The sequence below is a fragment of the Bombina bombina genome, chromosome 4, assembly GCF_027579735.1.
Source record: "Bombina bombina isolate aBomBom1 chromosome 4, aBomBom1.pri, whole genome shotgun sequence".
NCBI lineage: Eukaryota > Metazoa > Chordata > Amphibia > Anura > Bombinatoridae > Bombina > Bombina bombina.
Genome location: NC_069502.1, coordinates 624,765,810 through 624,789,469, shown reverse-complemented (window position 1 = coordinate 624,789,469; position 23,660 = coordinate 624,765,810). Strand labels below are relative to the sequence as shown.

At 36.2% G+C, this 23,660-nt stretch overlaps 1 protein-coding gene across 4 annotated transcripts in view; it reads right to left on the bottom strand.

Annotated features, from left to right (window-relative positions):
* PHACTR2 (phosphatase and actin regulator 2) overlaps positions 1–23,660 on the bottom strand; it is a 435,085-nt gene that overhangs the window by 136,749 nt on the left and 274,676 nt on the right. For 2 of the 4 annotated variants that reach the window (XM_053710646.1, XM_053710645.1), the window contains exons 3-6: positions 21,929–22,009; positions 17,243–17,392; positions 6,031–6,234; positions 5,345–5,536 (exon numbers count right to left, since the gene is read on the bottom strand). In XM_053710646.1, coding sequence (XP_053566621.1) covers positions 5,345–5,536; positions 6,031–6,234; positions 17,243–17,392; positions 21,929–22,009 — 627 coding nt within the window. The remainder of the gene's footprint in view (positions 1–5,344; positions 5,537–6,030; positions 6,235–17,242; positions 17,393–21,928; positions 22,010–23,660) is intronic. The other 2 variants (XM_053710647.1, XM_053710648.1) reach the window with 2 other exon arrangements.

Below are 23,660 nucleotides of genomic sequence, written 5' to 3'. Positions count from 1 at the left end.
TCTATCTGAATTGTGAAAGAAATATTTGGGTTTTATATCCCTTTAACAATCTTTAGTTTGCACTGAGATGCTTATGTTGACATTGCTGTGAGCTCTGTACAAGCTCCAACTAAGTAGTGGCAATGCCAACTCGGCTAGAAGCAAACCTCACATATGTTGCTTCTTCTTTGTAGATACAGTAGTACTGTTTTGTTTATTTGTCACACCGCAGGAAATAACTTGCAGAAGACACTTAAATGCCTGTTCCCAAGGATTATGTTAGACTAATTAAAATAAATCTAAAATCAACAGAAATAGCATAACACTAGGAAGGATTTATATCTGAACTGAGTACAGTGACTGAAGATCAAAAACTTGCCGGAATGGAGAGAAATCTTTGGGGGCTTTTTTTTTTTTAACATTATTTTGCAATGTAGGTGTCTCTCCTTCACATCCAGAACTCCTCATACAGAGATAAACAACTCTCAAGAAAAAAAAAACTGTTTTAAAAGTCTTTGAGGGACCTCACGGTACTAACGAGATGTATTAGATCATCTCGCCAGAGCGGAGAGGTTTTTTTTTCCATCAGGCTCTAACAATGAACCAAATGATAAATCACATTTACAAACATAAAATGGCAACAGCAAAAAAATGATAAAAACACAAGACAAATAGCTTGTACATTAAAAAATATTAAGAGAAGACCACACATGAGAGAAGAGATCTGGAGGCTTAGACTTTTCATTGTGTCCGGAATCCCCCAAGAGCATCTGTAGTGAACTCTATCTTTTGTATAGATTAGATAAGAAAATGTGATGTCATATTATGCTGAGTAATAAGCTTACTGGTGGAGAACTTCTTAAACCTTTAGGCCTTATGACACGTATGACATGTTAATGTTGGACACTGGCTTGGCCCAGTAATTGCATGCCACTACAGTTTGTGGTATGCAATCACCTGGCTAAGTTCACAAAGTGGTGGGCTCTTATTAGTTTTTTCCTTTTCATTAACAGACAAACACTATAATATGGATAGGCAAGGTCTTGATAACCTCCTAATAATTAGTCTTAATCATAGACCACTTCACATAACTGTTACACGGTTGTCACCACAATAAGTTTAATTATAGTTTGTGTTTTTATTTTTAGTTTGACAAAAATATGGAAAAGTAGATCTGCACTTCATGGTGAAGTAGACAAATCAGCACTTATTTATTTGGACATATTAACTGTATTATTCAATGCTACAGCATTCCTTTTATGATGGACAATTTAATGATGTCAATATATTTATTGCGTATGTGTTTGATCTTGTGTTATAAATAAAGTTAAAAATAAATAAATATATATATATATATATATATTGAGGTGTGTGTGTGTGTGTGTGTGTGTGTGTGTGTGTGTGTGTGTGTGTGTGTGTGTGTGTGTGTGTATGCCAGAGGTGTAGTTTTTATGAAAATGCATAAAAGAAATTCCTATGATAAACTTTTTTTTACCATTCTTAAATATCTACACTCCAAATTTGAAAGTAAAAGCAGTGTTTAACTTGAAAAAACCCATAAGACTGTTATTAATGTTAATGGTGAAGGGACATATAAGTTAAATGGAGTGATTTTAATAATGTGCAGTCTGCCTGCCTGTCTGGCTCTTTGTAAGTAAATATAACTATAAACTCTTAATTACAAACAATGCAATTAATTTTCCGAATTCAATTTAGTTTTATGAAGAGAAATTTATATATAATTAATTTGCTGAGCACATTTGTGGCTGAGAATGAGGGACACAGGAGGTTGATAGGAGCCAGTCACCATTTTGTTGGTGGAGCCATGTTGGGAGGGGTCATGGGTAGTTAGTGGGCGGGATTGTGAGTATTTCTGGGTGGTCTGATGGAGTTTCTGGGTGTTTTGTGGGTGGGACTAAGGGAAATTCTGTAAAGAGAGACATATGGCTGTCTCAAAAGGTTCAGAGCTCAGAATCAGGGACTGTCCCTCTCAAATAGGGACAGTTGGGGGGGTCTGGACAGAGCATATGTGAAAGTACAACTATTGTGCATATGTCAATATCAGAAAATATTAGCATTATGCTGATACTCTTTATTGCTCATGCAGATAAAAAAACATTTTTATTTTTTAAGAGTGCATGCTTATTATACATATAAGAGCCTCCTATGTAAATGTTTGTATCTAAGAAACTAAAAAGTAACAATCCTCCTTTTTTAAAAGAAATTAAACACAATCCTGAGTAAAACGGGCTGTATGCCAAAATGTCATAACCCCAGACATTTTCAAATTGTCTCATTATTTTGCAATGTACTTGAAGCTTTCCACTTTTGTTGAAATGGCAACAACTCATTTAACACCAAATTTCAAGCTCATTTTCTAAATCCAGAGTAAGAGGCTTTTGTAAAATCAGGCATAGAAAAGCACTGGCCAAGTCTAAACATTTTTAAAACAAATTAATATGTTGTCAGCTGCAATTGTTTTTCAGTAGCCAAACTCCCCCCACCACTTGCCTCATTTGGAGGAGCCAATCTCCACACCTCCAATCTGTTAAAGCCAAACAGGGAAAGATATGTATTAGATTTAACCTTATAAAATCAGCACGGTGCATTTGCAGCTCTGAGAAGAGCCTCCATTTTCTGATATAAATTGCATGAAAAGGGGCAAAATAAATAATACAATAACTAAACAAACACTTTATATTTAAGGTGTTTACTGTGCCTTTAAAGCAAGGTTGTGCAGCCATAACATTTGTTGGGAAAGCCAGCAAAAATCAGCAGTTTCATCACCGCATAATAGCAAAAACCTATTGTATATTATTATTTTACTTTCAATTGCTGTATTAACTTTCACCTTGCACATAGCCATGATGCTAGTGGGGCACTGTAGCAACCTCTTATGTGATGTGTCCATTTTCATATTATTATGCAAACTGGCACCCTTTTACAATCCAGCCAGCACATTCTTTTAAAATCTAACCCCTCTCTAGCCCATTAACAGCCATTTGAACTTAAAGCCAGGACAGAAAACATCTTGGAATTACATTTATTTGCCGTTTTCCAGTTGATTTACATAGCAATGGGAGCTTTCTGGATATACCAGAGCACCTAAAAAGGTTAACACAAAAATGTGTTTAACAAACCTGTAGCTTCACTGAATAATCACTGAATTTTATATATGCAAAAAAAACTTAGTAGGAAATATCAGGGGAAGGGGATTCTAAATAGCTTAGGGTTATTATGGTTGGGTTAGCGAAGAGAAGAGAGATTAATTAATAGTAGAGGAGTAATGAGAGCTGAACAAATAAAGTAAGGCAGGTTTAGTGAGCCATTATAGGTAAGGACCTTGTACGTACAGCATCTAAGCCCCGTCCCAAGTAAGGTGTAGGCAACTGTTCTTACAAGTAGGTGAAGGTCTGGAACCAGATACCTTATCTCTTGACATGTTGCATGGGATGCTTGCCCTAGGTATAGCCATACTTGTTTGAATGGACAGACTGTTGCCATGGTTGGATAAGATCATCCATGATGGAATTCCTGGAGCCGGAAGTATTTCTGATTTGATGGGCAGAAAAATCTTACTTAGGAAGAAATATAGACTTCAACCTTTATTTCTCTCTAGTGGTGTATGCTAAATTAATTCAGTCTAGTTATTCTCAGCTTGTTTTACTGAACATGGTTATAATTGTGTTGTATTTGGCTATTGGAAAGGAAGAGTTGGATTAGAAGAGGTAGGTTTGTGTTTAGTGCTGATCTAATCCAATGATGACAATGATAAGGGACATTTATTTAATCATATAGGCACCACAAAAGTATAGAGATCCTCTATTCAAGTCTTAAAGGGATATTAAACACTAAATAATAAATAAATAATACAAGATTAGTATAAGAATAACACATAGATGTATTTTTTTAAAGTTTCATTAGTTGCTTAAATTTTGACACAATAAGTAAAAGTTTTAGTGTCTATAAAATAATGTGAGCTGCCATATTGTAACTTAGGTTATTTTTTCTGCTGTGACCAATTAAGGACAGTTATAAATAGGTCACTAGAGTGTGCAGCCAATGGCTGTGTGGAATATAACCGTGTTCTGCACTTCCATTTTTAACAGGAACTGAAAAGTTCACAAATTCAAAATATAATTGCAAGAAAAGGGGAAAAAATTAATAATGAATGTATATTGCAGAGGTATATATATATATATATATATATATATATATATATATATATATTCATACACATATACAATTTATCATTTTATATTACCATGATCTCAAAGTGTTTAATGTCCCTTTAAGGGAGGCCTAAAGCGGCAGAACTTGGTTTTGATTATCTCTCTTGAAGACTACATGTAAGATCTAAAAACTGGCTTACATTAATTAAAAAGTATGGGTTTATTATGGTACAGTATTATGTTTAATCCATACTATCAATTTGGTGATGGGGTTTTTACTTCACTAATTAAGGCGAAAATATTTTAATAAAGGAAAATGACAGAAGAAGTGGGTTGAGTAGAAGACTATTTACTGTCATAACACAGGATCATGAGACACATGCTCACAACAGGGTGAAAAGACAGTTAAATTACAGGATATTATTAACCACGGGTAGACGAGTTTATTTCAAATTTAGTAGCCAAGATAATATTTAGGAGCCAGCCACAAGCATTTGAACTTAGATGTACAAAAATAATGTAAATATTTTGGGCTAGATTACAAGTGGATCCAATCGATACAGTAGGGTGAATTATCATTTGCACAACCTCAAGCAAATAATAATGCATAATCTGGTATTACAAGTTGATGGTTAAAAAATTAACGAAAACTTTTTTTAAGCTTGTCCTATTTTTTTAAATGGATAGTGCAGGGAGAGCTATTAGCTATCCATTGCGCTCAAGAGATGTTAATGCACAATAGCGCTAATATTATTTTAGCTCCACTTGTAATCTAGGCCTTAGTAAGAGTCTTGGCTTCTGGAATTTCTCTCCTGGTTAAAGGAAATGGTAAGTGGTGATTGAGGGGTCTCATGTTCTACTTTTTTCATGCAGTTGTCTTCTGCAATGGACTGAAAACAATTGAATTCTGGGTAAATGTAGCAATATGCTCTAACAAGCCATAAAATAAGACATCATGGAACATTATATATGGTTTTGTGTGTGGCGTAATAAGTTAGATATATTTAAATTAAACAATACAGCATTTTTTATGAACATATGTTTCTACTACTATCGGTTCACAAACGGTCTAGATTTGCTAAACTACATTACACTATACAAGCAGTAGAATCCTTGCCGCCTTGTATAGTTTCTATGGTCACAAACAAGCGATGCCATGCATAGCTGGCCACTATTCTATGCCACACACTCACCGCTTTCCTGCTTCCCACCTCGGCCTGTTGCTTTGGGTGGTGCAGCAGAAGGTTGTTTAGTATTGGCCTTGGCAGTTTTTTTGTGGGGGGAATCATCTTTCTTATGGCTTGGCCCAGCGGCAGGGCTTTTGGAAGGTGCAGTAGATTTTTTTTGTTTAAACTCAGAAGCCCCAGAATGCTTTTCACTGTGTTCTAGAAAGAAAAGAGTACAGAAAGAAGCCAACTGACACAAACGCCACATAATGCAGGGCCACAGATGGCACATCAATAATGTTAAACTCAAGAATGTTATGACATTTAAGAGACACCCTTATTCCCCCAAAAAAGGCTCAAGATTGAAAAACAAAAAAAACTACAAAATGTTTTTACAAACATCAGTTTTATAAATATATGTCAGGATTTTTTATTTTTCCAGAGCAATTTGTTATATTTTGTTCACAAGAGGTTTTTTTTTATGTCTAGACTTTCAATGTCGGCACCATTTGATTTGATTTTTTTATGGACCCCCTCAAACAGCTTAGAAAATAGTGTCAGTTACATAGATGAACAACTTTTATCAGAATTATACGTAATTTGATGTTAAATCTGGAGCCTGTTTTGGGGACATTGTTCTCCGTTTAATGGAAACAGACCACAATACCACAGCACAATCATGCAACATCACCAGCAATTGCACACATACTTACCAACGCTGCGAGATGTTGCACGATTTGTTGGTTTGGGATGAGTGGCTGGTGGCTGCTTACCAGCGCTTGCTGTACCTTGTTTGGCTGCATCAGCTTTCGTATGGTGGCCAACAGTACCAGCATTTTTGGAAGGGAGATTATTTTTTTTATATTTGGGCTGAGATGGAGCTGTAATTGGCGCATCTGGACAGGCATGAGACCTCTCTATAAAGGGAGAAAAGTGGACAGAGAGGCCTGCTAACTAAAGCATCACAGAATCAAGATAACACACAAGTTAATAATGAAAACATAGAAAGTAAGAAGACGATGAACATGATATTAAGCCCAAAGGGACCAAAAGGGACAAGGTGGTTAGAAAATGCATTGCCCATGACTAAAGTAAAACAGTAGTTATCTGATAAACGTTTTTGGTTGATTAAATGCGAGTTGTGAAACTGACATTATAAATAATATCTCCCCCATCCCCTGACTCAGACTGTTTACAGCCTTTTGCACAGCAACCTATCATAGGCATATGAACAAATGCAATGCAGAGACGTGTGGGAGTAAATTATAAATGTCATTTTCATTAACCTACAAAAACGTATGTATTTTTTCAATCAAATAATAACCTGTTCTATCACTTGACTATAGTGTCCTTTCAAGAAATCAAAGACATCTTAAAATGCAAATATCAATTACCATATGTGTGGGGAACACTAATAAGGTTGTCAACAAAATGAGGCATAGCATTGAGACATTCTTACAGATGGCAATATGTCTATAAATGTCAATCCTTCCTTTACAAATGGAAAAAAGCTGCATAGAAAACTCATACACAATTGTGTTTTTCACTAACTTTTTTTCTCTATACAAAGTATTTTGATTCTTATAGGGAATTGTCCCTACACAAGTGAACATGCATCTTGTTATATTGAGAATGAATCCTTGAGTAAATCATTTTCCTGTTGCTCTGATCTAGCCACAGATAGATCTATGTATCTTATTATTGGGACACATGCATGACTAATCCTGTTTTGTACACAAGAACCCAAGTATGTAATCTATACTGAGAAAGCAAATGTATGTGTTCTGTATAATCACATCATTACATTTATAAGGGTATTAGATCACTTTAAGGACAATTAAATACAGACAACACTTCCTTAACCTTAAAACATGTTTGTTCCAGTACAAGCCAGAGTACATACACTGCCATCAGTTGTTGATAGGTGGTTATTTAAATTATAAATAAATAAAAGGACATGTCTGTGTGTCGGCTGGTTATCATTTAAATTGACTAGCACAAGCTCACATACTTAAAAACACACTGAAGCAATCCGTTTGAATATGAGACATTGATGGTAGATTGCAAATTCCCATAGGAATAGGGCCCTCAATTTCTCCTGTATTTGTTTGATTCATTTTGTCCTGTCTTAAAAATATTGTATCATCCTTGTACTTTTATCTTTTGTGCTCATGAACAGCGCTGCAGAATTTGTTGGTGCTTTATAAATAAAGTATAATAATAATAGTATAAAGTAGGACGTTTCATTCCCATTATGTCAATACTACCATATGTTGCAGGTAATCACAAACAAATGCATGCTTGCTTATTTTTATTCTCAGTATGAAGTGAAAAAATATAACAAGTGGTTGCTCAATGCTTTGTCTCAAAAAATAAGTTTTCATAAATCAGTCAGACAATTTTAAGTAACTTTTCAATTTACTTTTATTATGAAATTTACTTTGTTCTCATTGTATTGCTTGGTAAGAAGCATATCTAAGTAGTCTCAAGTGCAGCTAGCTGCTGATTGGTGGCTGCACATATATGTTTAGCTAGCTCCCAGTAGTGCATAGCTCCTCCTTCAACAAAGGATACCAAGAAAATGAAGCAAATTAGATAACAGAAGTAAATTGGAAAGTGGTATTCTCTACCTGAATCATGAAAGAAAATGTCTGGGTTTTATGTCACTTAAGTATTGGAAGAAGCATTTAATTTCTGCCCAATTACTGTGTTTTTCAAAGAATACAACTTGATGAAAGAACATTGCCTATCTAGTCCATTAGAAGAGCAGTAAATTTGGTGGAGCATTAATGATGATAATGATAAAATAAGTTTTTAGAACAGGGCTGACCAAACTACAGCCTGTGGGCGGCATCTGTCCCAAGTGATTTTGTGTGGCTCTAAGCATCACTTAGCAGAAAAAGCGACATCAGTCATTTAATCATGAAATAGCAGTTCAGCAGGTCCCGTTAGCAAATTAAAGGGGTCAGAAAGTCAAAATGAAGACAGAACATGCAGTTTTAAACAACTTTCTAAATTACTTTGATTATGTATTTTGTTTCATTGTCTTGATATCCTTTGTTGAAAAGCATATCTATGTAGGCTCAGCAGCAGTAATGCACTACTGGGAGCTAGCTGATTAGAGGCTACACATGCATACTTCTTGTCATTGGCTCACCAGATGTGTCCAGCTACCTCCCAGTAGTGCACGGTTGTGCCTTCAACAAAGGATACCAAGAGAATTAAGCAAATTTCATAATAAAAGTAATCTGAAAGCTTCAAATTGCATGCTCGATCTGAATCAAAAAAGAAAACTTTGGGTGTTAATGTCTTTTTAAGCGGTAGTATATACAGTTAAACTTAATAATAGCAAGTTGTTTACTGAGCATCTTTTACATACAAATATGATTATAATCTAATTTTATTTGGAGGCATTATGTTTAGCACAACACAATGCGCCCCTAGCCAATCACGGCATTAGTAGCCAGCCTTCAGCTTGGTTAAAGGGACGTAGAAGTGGATTTTAGTTCTGAACAGAAGCACTCTTGCAATACACATGTATGAGCAGAAATGCCGCTAGTAAAAATGATCATTGTTTGGTGATAGCTTTTTCTCTGCACAGGTGCATGCAGAGCATATGTATACGATGTGACTGCTGTCCCTTCTACAGCTTCTTACATCAGAGCAAATGTCCCGGTTTTTGTGGGACTGCCCTTTATCTGCCCATGAAATGTCGTGCTCCAACAGTGACGCACACCACGCCCAAAACACACTATGATCCAGTCCCTCCTGCCATGGCCCTGCCCTTTATTCCCCTTCACCTCTCTGTTTTGGAAATCATTTGTGAAAAATTGTAAGGCTTTTGTATATATGGTCTGTGTACCTATACTGAAATGCTACTCCTGCATAGAAAGTCAGTGGCACGTATACCAGCTACTCATAACTCTCTAAGCAGGTGCAGCTCTTCAGTGTGGGTGCACAGACCATATGTACATATGCTGTAAATCCGTGCAGTAAATACCAAAACATTCATGACTTGGAAAGCCAAGATATCCCAGTATGGGTTTTAAAGGCTGTAAAAAACTAATAGCAATGTAAAAAAACACATAAATGGCATCAAATGTAAAATTAACAATAACACAGCTCTTCTAAATGGATTGGAACAGGCCCCAGTGACTAAGAGCTGTACAGGAGTCATTTTTAGAAGAGCGACTTAATGAGTTCTTTTAAACTGTGTCCTGCTACCTACACTTGGGCACTGTTTGCAGTAACATCTTATGAATCATTTTATTCCATCATTATAATTAAAACTTGAACTGCAAGGTATAATTGTAACATAATTGCCACATTGTGCACATTAATTACAATTATATGGTTTGCTACATAAATTAATAATGCTGCTTGTTACTGGCATTTTTTACACACCAGTTTTTTTCCTTTCTGTTTAAGGGACAGTAAACACCTTTGGATCTATATATAAAATGTTTAGTTATGTATAATGAAACACCTTTGCAATATATTTTAAATTATTTATTTTGTCCCCTTTTCATGTAATTTAGCTCTGAAAATTGAGCAATTTCTAAAACTGCTGACTTCTCAAGGCTAAGCCTGCTGATATCCATCTCTAACTGGCTTTAACTCATAACAACTGTAAATAAATGCAATTTTTATTAAATGTATGGCCATGGCTAGCCTGGTAGACTGCTGACTAAAGCTCAAGATAAAGCAAGAAAAGCAAAATTGTTATTGCTTAAAAAGATAGATAATGCCTTTATTACCTATTCCAAGGCTTTGCACAACCAACATTGTTATATTAATATACTTTATAACATTGAAACCTCTAAATGTCTGCCTGTTTCTAAGCCACTACAGACTGCCCCTTATCACATGATTTTGTATTTACTTTTCACAACTGAAGACTGCTACTTCATGTGAGCCATATAGATACCATTGTGCTCACAATTAATAAATAAAAAGAGAGAAGCGCTCAACCTGGGAATGAACAATAGCATAATAGCTTTCTATGGCTTAGTTACCACCCAAGAAGCAGCCTTTTTGCTCAACATGTGCCTTTCACAGAGAAGAACTTTCCTGAAGCATATCAGTCTGATCCTGACTTCACAGTACAGTCCATCCCGAAATACCAGGCAATCCCTCTCTGAATGAGAAAAACAGCAAAACCCCAGACGTATGTTTCGGCCTATTGTGGGCCTCGTCAGTGAGATGCAGCCATATCCTTTCTAGGTACAATGAGCAACGGGTCCACGTCTGGATTCCCGCATCACACTTAGGGAGACTTCCCTAAGTGTCATAATTTGCATAAATAAAAAGAGAGAAGCACTCAACCTAGGAACAAACAATAGCATAATAGCTTGTTCTATAACTTAGTTACCACACAAGAAGCAGCCTCTTTTTGCTCAAAATGTGCCTTTAACAGAGAAGAACTTTCCTGAAGCATATCAGTCTAATCCTGACTTCACAGTACAGTCCAGCCCCGAAAATACCAGGCAATCCCTCTCTGAACGAGAGAAACAGCAAAACCCCAGACGTACATTTCAGCCTATTGTGGGCCTCATCAGTGAGGTGCAGCCATAACACTCTAGGCACACAGAGCAACGGGTCCACGTCTGGATTCCTGCATCACAATTAGGGAGACTTCCCTAAGTGTCATAATTTGCATAAATAAAAAGAGAGAAGCGCTCAACCTGGGAACCAACAATAGCATAACAGCTTGTTCTGTGGCTAGTGGGTTGTGCACAACACAGCACTAATTGGCTAAAATGCAAGTCAATAGATAATAAATAAAATGTCATGTGATCAGGGGGCTGTCAAAAGAGGCTTAGATTCAAGGTATTTACAGAGGTAAAAAGTATATTAATATAACTGTTGGTTATGCAAAACGGGGCAGTGGGTAATAAAGGGATTATCTATCTTTTTAAACAATAACAATTTTGGAGTTGACTATCCCTTTAAGATTTGACTATTATTCTTTAGTAGCATTACAGAAATGTATTGTAATTACAAGGTGTTTACCGTCTCTTTAAGCCGGGCCCATGACATGTAGGATTAGGTACCTGCTCAACATATAGCAGTCTGTGAGTATAGTCTAAATCACTGAAGGGATTGAGACTGAAAGAATGCACTTATAAAGCACTTATAATACCCCTGAAATGTTTAGACATCATACTATACAAACAGGACCAAAAGGTTAAATTCTAAAATTAAAACATAACTTTTATTACTACAAAGGTTGAATAAAATCACTATGTAAGTGTGTGTAGTTTAAAAACACATAGAAACTCGAATCAGAAATATTATTGCTGTAATGAAGCATTGGCATATATGGGCATAATTTTGAGGGCAACCACGATATATAGTATTAATACAGTGGGTAAATGTTACTAATTATAAGGTAGAAAGTTATTGTTGAATAATTATGTATCTCACCGATTATTTAGCACTGATTAACGTGCCGAATCAAAGATTATATCACCTTGTGCTAAGTATTCACACTATTGTGGGAATGAGTGTGCCCAACTAAAAGCTATTTTAGTTATAAAAAATATAGCTGCGTGATATATTGGCCCTTAGGATAGAGAACCATTTATGCTGAGAACGAAGTTGTGCTATAGGTATTATTACCCTTTTTAAATTATAGTGGTAAAATATTGCTCAGTGTGTATACACATACATTCACAATTATGTTAAATAATGAAGCGTTATCCCTTCACGCTCAAGTATCGCTTTTAGTTGATTATGGGCATTATAAATATAACATCATGCAGCCCTATGATCCTTTAGTTGGCGTTACTGTTTTAAGTCTTTTATTAGAGCAAAGAAATTTCTGTGCCTATATAAACATATATCGCTAAATGATTTATACATTTTCACCACTTGGTGTATAAATAAATACACTGGTGTCTGATAATAAAGTACAGTTGCTTTGCTCTTTAGTGAGACTTGCCCTTATTCAGGCTTACCCTTGGTGTTTATGTAATGAATTTCACAGTTTATACTGTTATTATTAAAGCCCTGTGTGACCTTACTTGGCGGTAATGAATTGAGTTTTTATTCTCTAAAAAGTGCTGTAATCACTGAGTTTACATATGCATATAAGACTGAATGGGTTATAAATCCCCACTGATAGTATAGTTAGTCATATGTTCGGTATTAAGTAGCTATGATTTATGCTGGTGTGTGCAATCATGAAGTGTTGTAACGTCACTTCCTAATAGAGCTGATGGTTATTCAGACTTTACTTAATTATTTACATCATACAGTTCACACTTTATATTGTTGTTATTATTGTTGGATCACTGTGATCCTTTGTATTGGCAATAATATATTATATTTCTTGTAAAGAATTACAATTACTGTGCCCACGTTTGTGTATATATCTGCATAAATTGTAGTTCTCCAACCATGAAACGGTTAATCATGTATTCGGTACTACCAGGCTACTTAAAGTGATTGTCAATTTTCAGCTTTCTAATCAAAAATTTTGATTGTCAATACGCTTGCAATATAAACCGCTATATTTTTATTTTTTTTAATCATGCTGTCATGTTATAGTTTCAAATAATACTTAGCTACGATTTCAGGTTGAACTCCTCCCATCCATGATTTCCGGCTTGAAAGGTCCTTTCGTTATAGACCATTCCCTCACGCTCGCTTACGTATTACTGGAGCGCGCTCCCGCGGGCAAATCAATCTGCGCATGCGTTTCAATTTGGATTTCAATATGCGCTTGCGTGGCTTGTTCCGTTACTCCGAGCGATTGCGCCTGCTATGTAAATCAGAGAGTATGGACCAAAGCGCATGCGCTAAACACGAACGAGCACGGAATGTGGATGACGATGTTATGAGACGCATGCGCAGTTGCATCGGTTCAATAGCGTGACGTAAATGAAAAAGGGGCAGGACGCCACGGGGTACGATCTCTAATTTGTCACAGCGGTCTGTCAATCAAATGCCAAACGAGGGACAAGATGGCGGGCGGAGGATTACAGTAAGAGAAATCGGGTTAAAAATGCTTCGTTACCTGAATAGAGCTATATTATAAAAAATTCATGAATTAAACTAACCTTTATTTTTATAGATTAATACATTAAGCAACAACAGAAAGCGTGACTTTACATACACTTTAATATACGTGGTTGCTAAAAAGCTGGGAGCCTTATTTTGGCATAAAAATATATTTGATTATTCGAAAGTGCTGTGATACCACAGCCCACACATATGTATCACTGAATGGGCTGTACCTGTTAGCACTTCTGACTTAGTATCAATTTTTACATTTACTAGACCCAGAGTTAATAATGCCCATAAAGAAACTCTATTTCCTACTATACGATTTAGCATGCCATTTAAAAAACAAACAGTGTATTTAAGCAATACCCTTCCCTAACATGTTTCGCCAATAGATTTTCGGCTTTTTCAAAGATCACAATGTATATCTAATAATAAAACCAGACGGAGCACCCCCACTCTATTTACGTAGTGCCATTGCTATTTTTCTTTGAACATATAGCAGTCTGTGTCTGCACTTTCATATGATTTGTGCGTAAAGCATGTGCTTAGGGCTTTGTGTGGGTAAAATACATTATACACTGGGTTTTTCCCCACAGTTTAAAATGTAATCAGCTTGCAGCTATACAAATCTCAAGAAGAAAATGATTTTCACCATGAGTAACATGTCAATCAAAACACTATTCTGCTGAAAGGAAATACATGTACTTTTTAAGCCTTGTTTAAAGAAATTGAGATCCACTGTCCATTACTGTAAGTCTAACATGTGAAGTAAATATTTAATGTAACTGAGATGTGAGATACAATATATTTAATAGATCACATTTTAGTTTACCTATAATAAGTGAGGACCTGTGGTGGTTAGATATATCTCCGCTGGCAAAACTATGGCGTAATATAGCTTTAAAGAAGGCTAATGCCGAGGATGAACATACTTATTTCAACTCCAAAATATCATCTCTGTCATTGAATAAGCTAATTACATTCAAATTCATTAACCCTTTGAGTGCTAAGCACTTTCCCACCTGGGTGCTAAGGTTTTTTAAAGTTTTTATTTTTATTTTATACTCTTAAAAATATATATTTTTTTAACTTTTTTTTATATATATTTCAGATCCCCAAGACTTACACTGTTGGAAAGGTTAGGCGATTACCTTTCCAACGGTGGGTCTTGGGGGTCTGTAGATGCTTAGATGCCTGAGATACAGGCTTCTAAGCAGCATGCCCCCTGCTCCTATATTTAACAATGTTAAATTAAGTTGCGTGGTGACGTCATCACGTCATTGCAGGTGATGTCACTGCACGTAACGTGAAGCCCCGGCGATGCCTGTCATTATGCAGGCCTGATCACCGGGGTAGGATCAAAGTGGGAGACTGCAAGTGACGGCTCTGTGCCGCCATTAGCACCTGACTGAGAAAATTTGCGACGGCTCAGAGCCGTCATTAGCACTCAAGGGGTTAATGATATGTATTGTTCCGTAGTGGTGTAAAAGGAGTTGGCAAAATCACAAGTTGCAAGTTTCTGCCATTTTATGAGACATTCGCTGCTCAGAAAAATATTAATAACTTTATTAAGTTTCTGACCAGCATTACAGGTTTGTAAATACAAGACAGAGGATCAAAAACAAAACTATTTTAAGTGGTTTCTGATATAACTTATGTAATAAAGCCAAAAAAATTTAGACAAAAAAAATAAAATGATTTTTATATATTAAATATACAAAATTATAGTTAAAAAAATCTGCACGTCTCAAACATTAGTTAACAGTATCTATTTACCTTAAAAAAAAAAAGGATAATAATATATTAAATCTAATTATTTTGCAACATTTATAATAAATTAATCAATCACATATAGACTCACCGGCCACTTTATTAGGTAAACCTGTTCAATTACTTGGTAACACAAATTGCTAATCAGCCAATCACATGGCAGCAACTCAATGCATTTAGGCAACTAGATGTGGTGAAGACGACTTGCTGAAGCTCAAACTGAGCATCAGAATGGGGAAGAAAGGGGATTTAAGTGACTTTGAACATGGCATGGTTATTGGTGCCAGACGGGCTGGTCTGAGTATTTAAAATACTGCTGATCTACTGGGATTTTTACGCACAACCATCTCTAGGGTTTACAGAGAATGGTCCGAAAAAGAGAAAATATCCAGTGAGCAGCTGTGTGGACGAAATTGCCTTGTTGATGTCAGAGGAAAATGGGCAGACTGGTGCGAGATAATAGAAAGGCAACAGTAACTCTCTGAATGCACAACACGTTGAACCTTGAAGCAGATGGGCTACAGAAGCAGACCACCACACCGGGTGCCACTCCTGTCAGCTAAGAACAGGAAACTGAGGCTACAATTTGCACAGGCTCACCAAAACTGGACAATAGAAGATTGGAAAAACGTTGCCTGGTCTGATGAGTCTCTATTTCAGCTGCGACATTCAGATGGTAGGGTCAGAATTTGGCATAAACATGAAAGCATGGATCCATCCTGCCTTGTATCAAAGGTTAAGGCTAGGGGTATAATGGTGTGGGGGATATTTTCATGGCACTATAGATGTGCAGCAACTGTGTGATGCTATCATGTCAATATGGACCAAAATGTCTGAGGAATGTTTCCAACACCTTGTTGATTCTATGCCACGAAGAATTAAGGCAGTTCTGAAGGCAAAAGGGGGTTCAACACGGTATTAGCAAGGCGTACCTTATAAAGTGGCTGGAGAGTGTATGTTGTCCTTTAACAAATATGGTTTTGTTAAAGGGCCATGATACCTAAATGTTGAAACACTTGAAAGTGATGCAGCATAGCTTTAAACACTGAAAATATCACCTGAACATCTCTATGTAAAAAAGAAAGATATTTTACCTCAAAAGTTCCTCAGTAGCCACATCCCATTGAAAAGAACTTCTAAGCAGCAAATTAGTATGTCTGTCCTGGGACAGCTAAGGAAGTGAGCTTTCCTGCACACTCATCTTATTTCCCTATCCAGTTTAAGGAAGTTTACTATAAAATCTCATGAGAGTTAAGTCAAATCTCATGAGATCACAGTAAAAGAGTTCATGACCTCAGCACTGCTGATGCTGATTGGCTGCTGTTCATATCTTCATTATTACACAGAACTTACTCTGCTAAACTGAGGAGATTGTGAGGTAAAATATCTTCCTTTTTTACATAGAGATGCTCAGGTGATATTTTCCTGTCAGCTTTTTACAGTTATACTGCATCAGTTTCAAGTGATTTAGCATATAAGTATTTTGTCCCTTTACATGGATTCTATAGTTATATGTCAGGTCCTTAGAGACTGCATTATACATTAACATATCACACTAAAACACATACTCTTATGTTGGACACTTGTAACTTTATTACTTGTTCTCTAGAGTTTAATTGTTTTTTGTTCTGTTTTTTTATTTATTTGTGAAACCAATTAAAAATTCTGACAAAGAAAAAAATAAACCCTGAATGCATTGTATAACAACTCCTGAACCATTCAGAAATAAACCACTTTAAACAAAACAGAATGCAAGACATATAATAAAACTTTTTACACCTCAGAATATAATTTTACTTGTCAATCAACATAAATTATAAGACATGTAATGCTCTTAATGAATAAGAGTTCTAAACAAATAAAGCCAGATTGTTTCAAATGTTCTCTCTAATTCTTAACTAAAGATGTTTTTAAGCTCCTCACATTTGCTGGAATAGTGGTACTTGACATATATTGTAATTTCCATTAACACGATCTGCATTTATCTTGTACATTACTTAGACATAAACAAGCACACTTCATCTGTAACAGCCATCTGCAGTCAAGCACAGTCCAGTAGGCCCCTTACAGACTTTACATTATGTTTTCCACATAAATCTGTCACACAAAAAAATTAATGCTACTTGTAATTATCTCATTGTTTACCTTTCTTGTTCTCGGTTTTGTCTTCTTGTTCCTCTGTTCTTGAAGCGATAGTTCCATTTCCAGCACTTGCTTTTTCCTCTTTTGAGGGTTCCTCACTAATTGGCACTGTGTGACCGTTGGAGGTTCTCCCACTAACAGGCACATCACCTTCTACAGAACAGAAGCACATCAGGAACAGTAACTACAAGAAACACTACAACACACAGGTAAAAATACACCGGCGACAAAACATTTCCTTTGCCTTTTATTACTCAACCTCTGAGTTCCTGTTCCTATATTTCTCTTAGGAACATTTCTACAAAATTCTTAGACTTCCTCATTAATATGTATCAAGGCACCCTGATATTTCTACATCTAATTACTGTGCTAAATGTATTTTTTTTTTAACTGTATACCCTCTTACAAATATGCTGAGAAATAATATGGGACAAAATATTAACCCTTACAGGACAATGTTTCTATCATAGATTATGCAAGTCACCTTTTATTATGATATGCAAGTCACATTTTATACAGATATGTTTCAAGATAAATTTAAGACACATAACTTCAATCCAGAAGCTATTGAAAATAACAATAACTTCAAGGGGGTTTCCGATTAGGAGGGAGCGATCATATGAGAGGTTTTCCAGTGGGTGGAGCATTTTTTGCAGGGGGGGGGTTGATATTTGCAATAGGATGGCGTCATAATAATAACCTAAGGTAACTAGTATCTAGGATGGAATGGATTAAGATATTGTAAAGGTTGAAAGGGAATTTATTTTAATTGCTTAAAGTGATGGTAAAGTTAGAGATTGATCAAATTTACACCAAAATTATTATATGCTATTTAAATAAAGCATTAGGTGTAGATACAATCTGCAATTGACATGAATTACTTATTTTGCAGCTAACTCTCCTAAAAATGGGATAAACCATGCAGGGTGTTTCACTGTATACCTAAGTACTCTACTCACTGAGCTATTGTTTTCTCTTAAAGGGATATTATACACTCGTTTTTATTTGCATAAATGTATTGTAAATTATCTATTTATATAGCCCATAAAGTCGTTGTTTTTTTTAAAAATGGATAGTTTTGCTTATTTTTAAATAACATTGCTCTGTTTTTCAGACTCCTAACCAAGCCCCAAAGTTTTAGGAGAATACCGACGTATACCTATTCCAGCTTGCTCCTGTTTGTGTAAAGGGTCTTTTCATATGCAAATGAAGGGGGAGGGGGAGTGTCTGATATTCCCCACTTGCAGTGGGTGTTCCAGTAACCTTTTAAACAGAGTGAAACTGGAAGCTTCTAAGTAAGTTTTTTAATGGTTTTATCCTGGATTTTTATATCAGTATCTGTCCATATTATTCTTTATAGTAGTGTCTATTACATGCAGTTATATGAAACTTGGTGTATTCTGTCCCTTTAACTCCTTAACTGAGAGCTAAACTTCTCACACACTTCTCAGTGAAATATGATCCTTTACAAATAAAACAACAGTTTCTCAGCAGACCTCATATAACTTTATGCAGCTTTAGTGAGCCAGGCATGTCAGTTAGGGAATACCTGCTGTACTTCCCTCCCTCTCTTCTACCCTTACCCTTATACTCACACACATTTTCAACCTCTCCCTCAGCACCGGTATATTCCCCTTATCTCTGAAACATGCACTGGTCACACCTATCTTCAAAAAAAGTCACTTGATCCAACCTCCCTATTCAACTACTGCCCTATTTCCCTCCTCCCTCTTGCCTCAAAGCTTCTCAAAAAGCTAGTATATGCACGCCTATCCCATTTCCTTACATTAAACTCCCTCCTTGGCCCACTGCAATCTGGATTTCGTCACCATCACTCCACAGAGACAGCAATTGTTAAGGTTACCAAATACCTACATACAGCAAAATCAAAAGGCCAGTTCTCTCTGCTTATCCTCCTTGATCTGTCTGCAGCCTTTGATAGTGTTTACCACCCTCTTTTGCTCCAAACCCTCCAATCCTTCAGCATTTTTGACACATCCCTCTCATGGTTCTCTTCCTACCTGTCAAACCGTACCTTTAGTGTAGCCTTCTCTGGGGCCTCCTCTGCCCCGTCACCACTTTGTCGGGGTACCGCAAGGCTCTGTCATCGGTTTCCTTCTCTTCTCAATCTACAAGTCATCATTAGGTTCCCTAATTAAGTCCCACGGTTTCCAATATCATTTGTATGCCGACGACACCCAAATCTACTTCTCTGCACCAGACCTATCCCCTTCCTTGCTAACCAGTGTCACTAACGGTCTTTCCTACATCTCTTCTTGGATGCCCTCTCACTACCCTCAAGCTTAATCTCTCCAAACCTGAACTCCTTATTTCCCCCCCTTCTTCCAAAATCTCCACCCCCAATTTCTCTATAACTGTCGAGAACTCCATCATTACCCCTACCCCGCATGCCTGATATATTGGGGTCACATTTGACTCATATTTTTATCTTGCTCCTCATATTCATTCCTTGGCTAAAGCCTGCTGCTTCCACCTTAAAAACATTTCCAAAATTAGACATTTCCTTACACAAGACACAACTAAGATTTTAATACATTCTCTCATCCTTTCCCGCCTCGATCACTGCAACTCTGTCCTCTCTGGTCTCCCCAGCTGCCGCCTAGCTCCTTTACAATCCATAATGAATGTATCTGCCAGGCTCATCTTCCTTAGATGTCGCTCTTCATCTGCTGAACCTCTCTGCCAATCCCTTCACTGGCTTCCTCTTGCCTCTAGGATCACACTATTTTTATCACTTTACTTGATCTAATATACATTATCTTGAGACAGAAATATATATGTTCACTCTCTGGTTTGATATTGTAAATATAGAAATAAATTCCAATGTAGCATTATACACATTGTAATTATGTTACTATAGCTTAGGTAGAATAGATGTTGTTAGCTATAGATTGACTTACATATTATTATAGAAATTGAATACTATAAAAAAGCCGTAGGTGTAAAACCAACAAAACCTGCAGTGGAGCCTAAGAGGAAAAAATGCTGTAAAGGAGCTAAGAACCGTAAGTCTGATGAGAATCGGTACTAACACAGCCGGTAAGCTACCTGTATTTTTCTAAGTGCTGCCACACATTATTATTCACAGTGACTAAACTCTTTTTTATTTGTATCCTTGCAAATAAGCTATAAAAATAAGTAGAACTGTCATTTGATTCAAAACGAGGATAGGCCAAACTCTAATATAACTAAAAGCGAGACTCTGTATACACATATAAGTGGAAAAAGGTGTGGTGCATTTTGTATTGCAAATATTTGCGAAGCTCTACTATAAAGGGAGACGCCCCTGTTTGTATACACTTGGACTTTTTATGAATATAACATTCTGTGGTTTTGTGTGATTTTAGAAATGTATGTGATTATTTTTAACTAATGTGAAACAATTTTATAGGAGCAGTCTGCTCAAATAAATTGATTATTTTTTTTATACTAGAATCACCCTCCTGGTTGGTATCTTTGCTGTTTAGCCCTTTGTCTCTACCATTTTTACTTTATACATATTCAGTGACACACCCTGCATGGTTTATCGCATATTTAGGAGAGTTAGCTGCAAAATAGATATTGCATGTCAATTGCAAATTTTGTTTATTACATAGGTCCCCATCCTGCCCCCCTGGTTACTTTCCTTATTTTTTTTAGGACATTTTGTATCACATCCAATGATAAGCATTGTCGCACTACTGGTTGATTGTAATCTGTGGCCTGTTTCACAGTTTATATGCATGCATGTCAATGCCAAATGATATTCTGGTCACCCAGTCAGCTTTCTTGTTGTAGGCGGCTATGTAAGATAGAACATGACCGGTAAAGGACAAAGGGGATCCTCATGATACACAAGAAAATAGAGAATTGGAGCATATGTTCCAAATCCCTGTATACTTGGATAGGTGGGACTGCTCCATACATCACTACTTTGCGGGGGGGGGGTATTAAAGGGGGCAGAGGGAAAGGTTTTTTCCGACCCCAAAAAAGTTTTTATTATAATATAAATAAGTAAGAAAATGTATATATATATATATTTATATATATATATATATATATATATATATATATATATTAAAATATATTCCCTTCAAGTGGCCAGGTTGTGACAAACTGGTGGCAGCTGTGGGATTAGTTAACAATATATGTAACAGAAAGAGCCTGTGTAGAAGATGTTTAGCAATGAAAGGGTATGTTTGCAGTGGGGCTGGTAGATTTAGTGGATGTGATGGGGAGGATCAAGTAGGGCAGTTGTTTAGAGTTAGAACATTACAGGTGGGTGGGACAGTTCAGCCATTATGTTTATTTATTATTTGATGGGCAGAGGTAATGGTTAGGATTAACACTGGTGGGGAGTATCAGGTCAGCAGTGGTTAGGGTTAATTACACTGGGGCAAGGTCATGATTAGCAAAAGTCTGAAAGGCCAAGACAGAGACGGTTAAGGTTAATTAATTCAGAGAGATAGGACCATGAAGGATAGGTTTAAATTGTGGTGGAGAAGATCACAAATAGGGTTAAAGGGTTATAATTTATGCCACATATGAGATATAGGTGCAAGTAATATCATATTACTAAAATTAAGCAGCTCCATTATAACACTATGTATAGGCTCTAGACCTGACATGAACATTTATGTATGTATTTATTTATAGATTTTAGTAAAATAAAGTACAAAAGTATCTTACCCTGTTCTGGAATTTCCTTCAGAACACCTCTTCTTATCAGCTCTTCTCGGCTTTGCCGCATGGAGATCTTCCTCTCTAATACTGAGAGAAAATCAAATAAAAAGACAGAGGTTACAAGTTGTAGAAACATTTTACTGTTATGAAATACAAACTCTTGCCATTTATTATCCAGCAAACCAAACACTATAACCAAATTATTTTTTTATCATAAAAAAATAAAAATATTAGTGACTATAACTGTATCTCAGGAATTATGATCATGAAGTAAAATGGTTTATTTTAAGAATCTGTAGAGGTTTTCTGGGATGGTGCACCTGCTTTTTTGCTTAAAGGGACAGTCTACTCCAGAATTGTTATTGTTTAAAAAGATAGATAATCCCTTCATTACCCATTCCCCAGTTTTGCATAACCAACACTGTTATAGTAATATACTTTATACCTCTGTTATATCATTGTATCTAAGCCTCTGCAGACTTCCCCCTTATTTCAGTTCTTTTGAAAGACTTGCATTATAGCCAATCAGTGCTCACTCCTAGGTAACTCCACAGGAGTGAGCACAAATATAACACACGAGAACTAGCGCTGTCTAAGAGGTGGCCTTCAAGATCTTAGTAATTAACATAGTGCTCACTCCTAGGTAACTCCACAGGGGTGAGAACAATGTTATATAACACACGAGAACTAGCGGTGTCTAAGAGGTGGCCTTCAAGGTCTTAGAAATTAACATATGAGCGTACCTAGGTTTAGCTTTCAACAAATAATAATAAATTAACAAATTTGATGATAAAAGTAAATTGGAAAGTTATTTAAAATTGCATGCCCTATCTGAATCATGAAAATTTAATTTTGACCAGCCTGTCCCTTTAAATTATACATTTAAAGTTGGTGTTCTCTAAGGGACAGAACACTGTAAATTGTATTTTCAATGACTTGTTATACTAGCTGCAGAGTAAAAAAATAGATGAGAAATTGCATTTTCAGGTTTATTTGTGTATATGAAATAGCTGGCTTTGTGCTTTTAAACCACAGCCTATTACAATGGGTTGAGTTTCAGTCAATATCAGATCTCATTATGTTATCACTTTGTGTACACACACTTCCTTATCTCATATTTGTCTGGAAAACTAAAGCTCCATACATAGAGAGAAAAATAGAAAATTATCATTTTATTACTTAACTATCCTGCACCCCACTGGGAGTGTCATTTATTCTACTGGCTGTGTTTACTTAGGCTATTCAGTAGATGAGACTCCAGTATCAAAACTTTCAGTATAGGTTGGGATACCACCAGCTAAATCATCTATTTCAAAGGTGAACATAGGGATAAAGGAGCTACTTGTACACTATTTAATACACTCCAGCAGGTAAAATGGATCACTGGGAACAATTTAAATGGGAGAAAGTTTTGGGGTGAACTGTCCCTTTAAATAACTGATTAGTGTGCACTGGTGTGTGTGTGTGTATTTGTATTAGTGTATGTGTATAGCTCATTGTTCCGTTCTAACATAATCATGACTGAGCACAATTTAATCTTGTGTATAGCAGATTTTTATCACATACACATTATAATAAATTATAATAAATGCTAAAATAAATTGTACAACCGACTGTGGTCTCGCTTCCATTGAGTTGTAATTCAGTTTGCGTGCACTCGCAAACCGTTAAATATGCTGTCGAAAGCAATATCGTTTAACGACTGTTTCCAATGGCGCGTTTAAACCTCAATATCGGC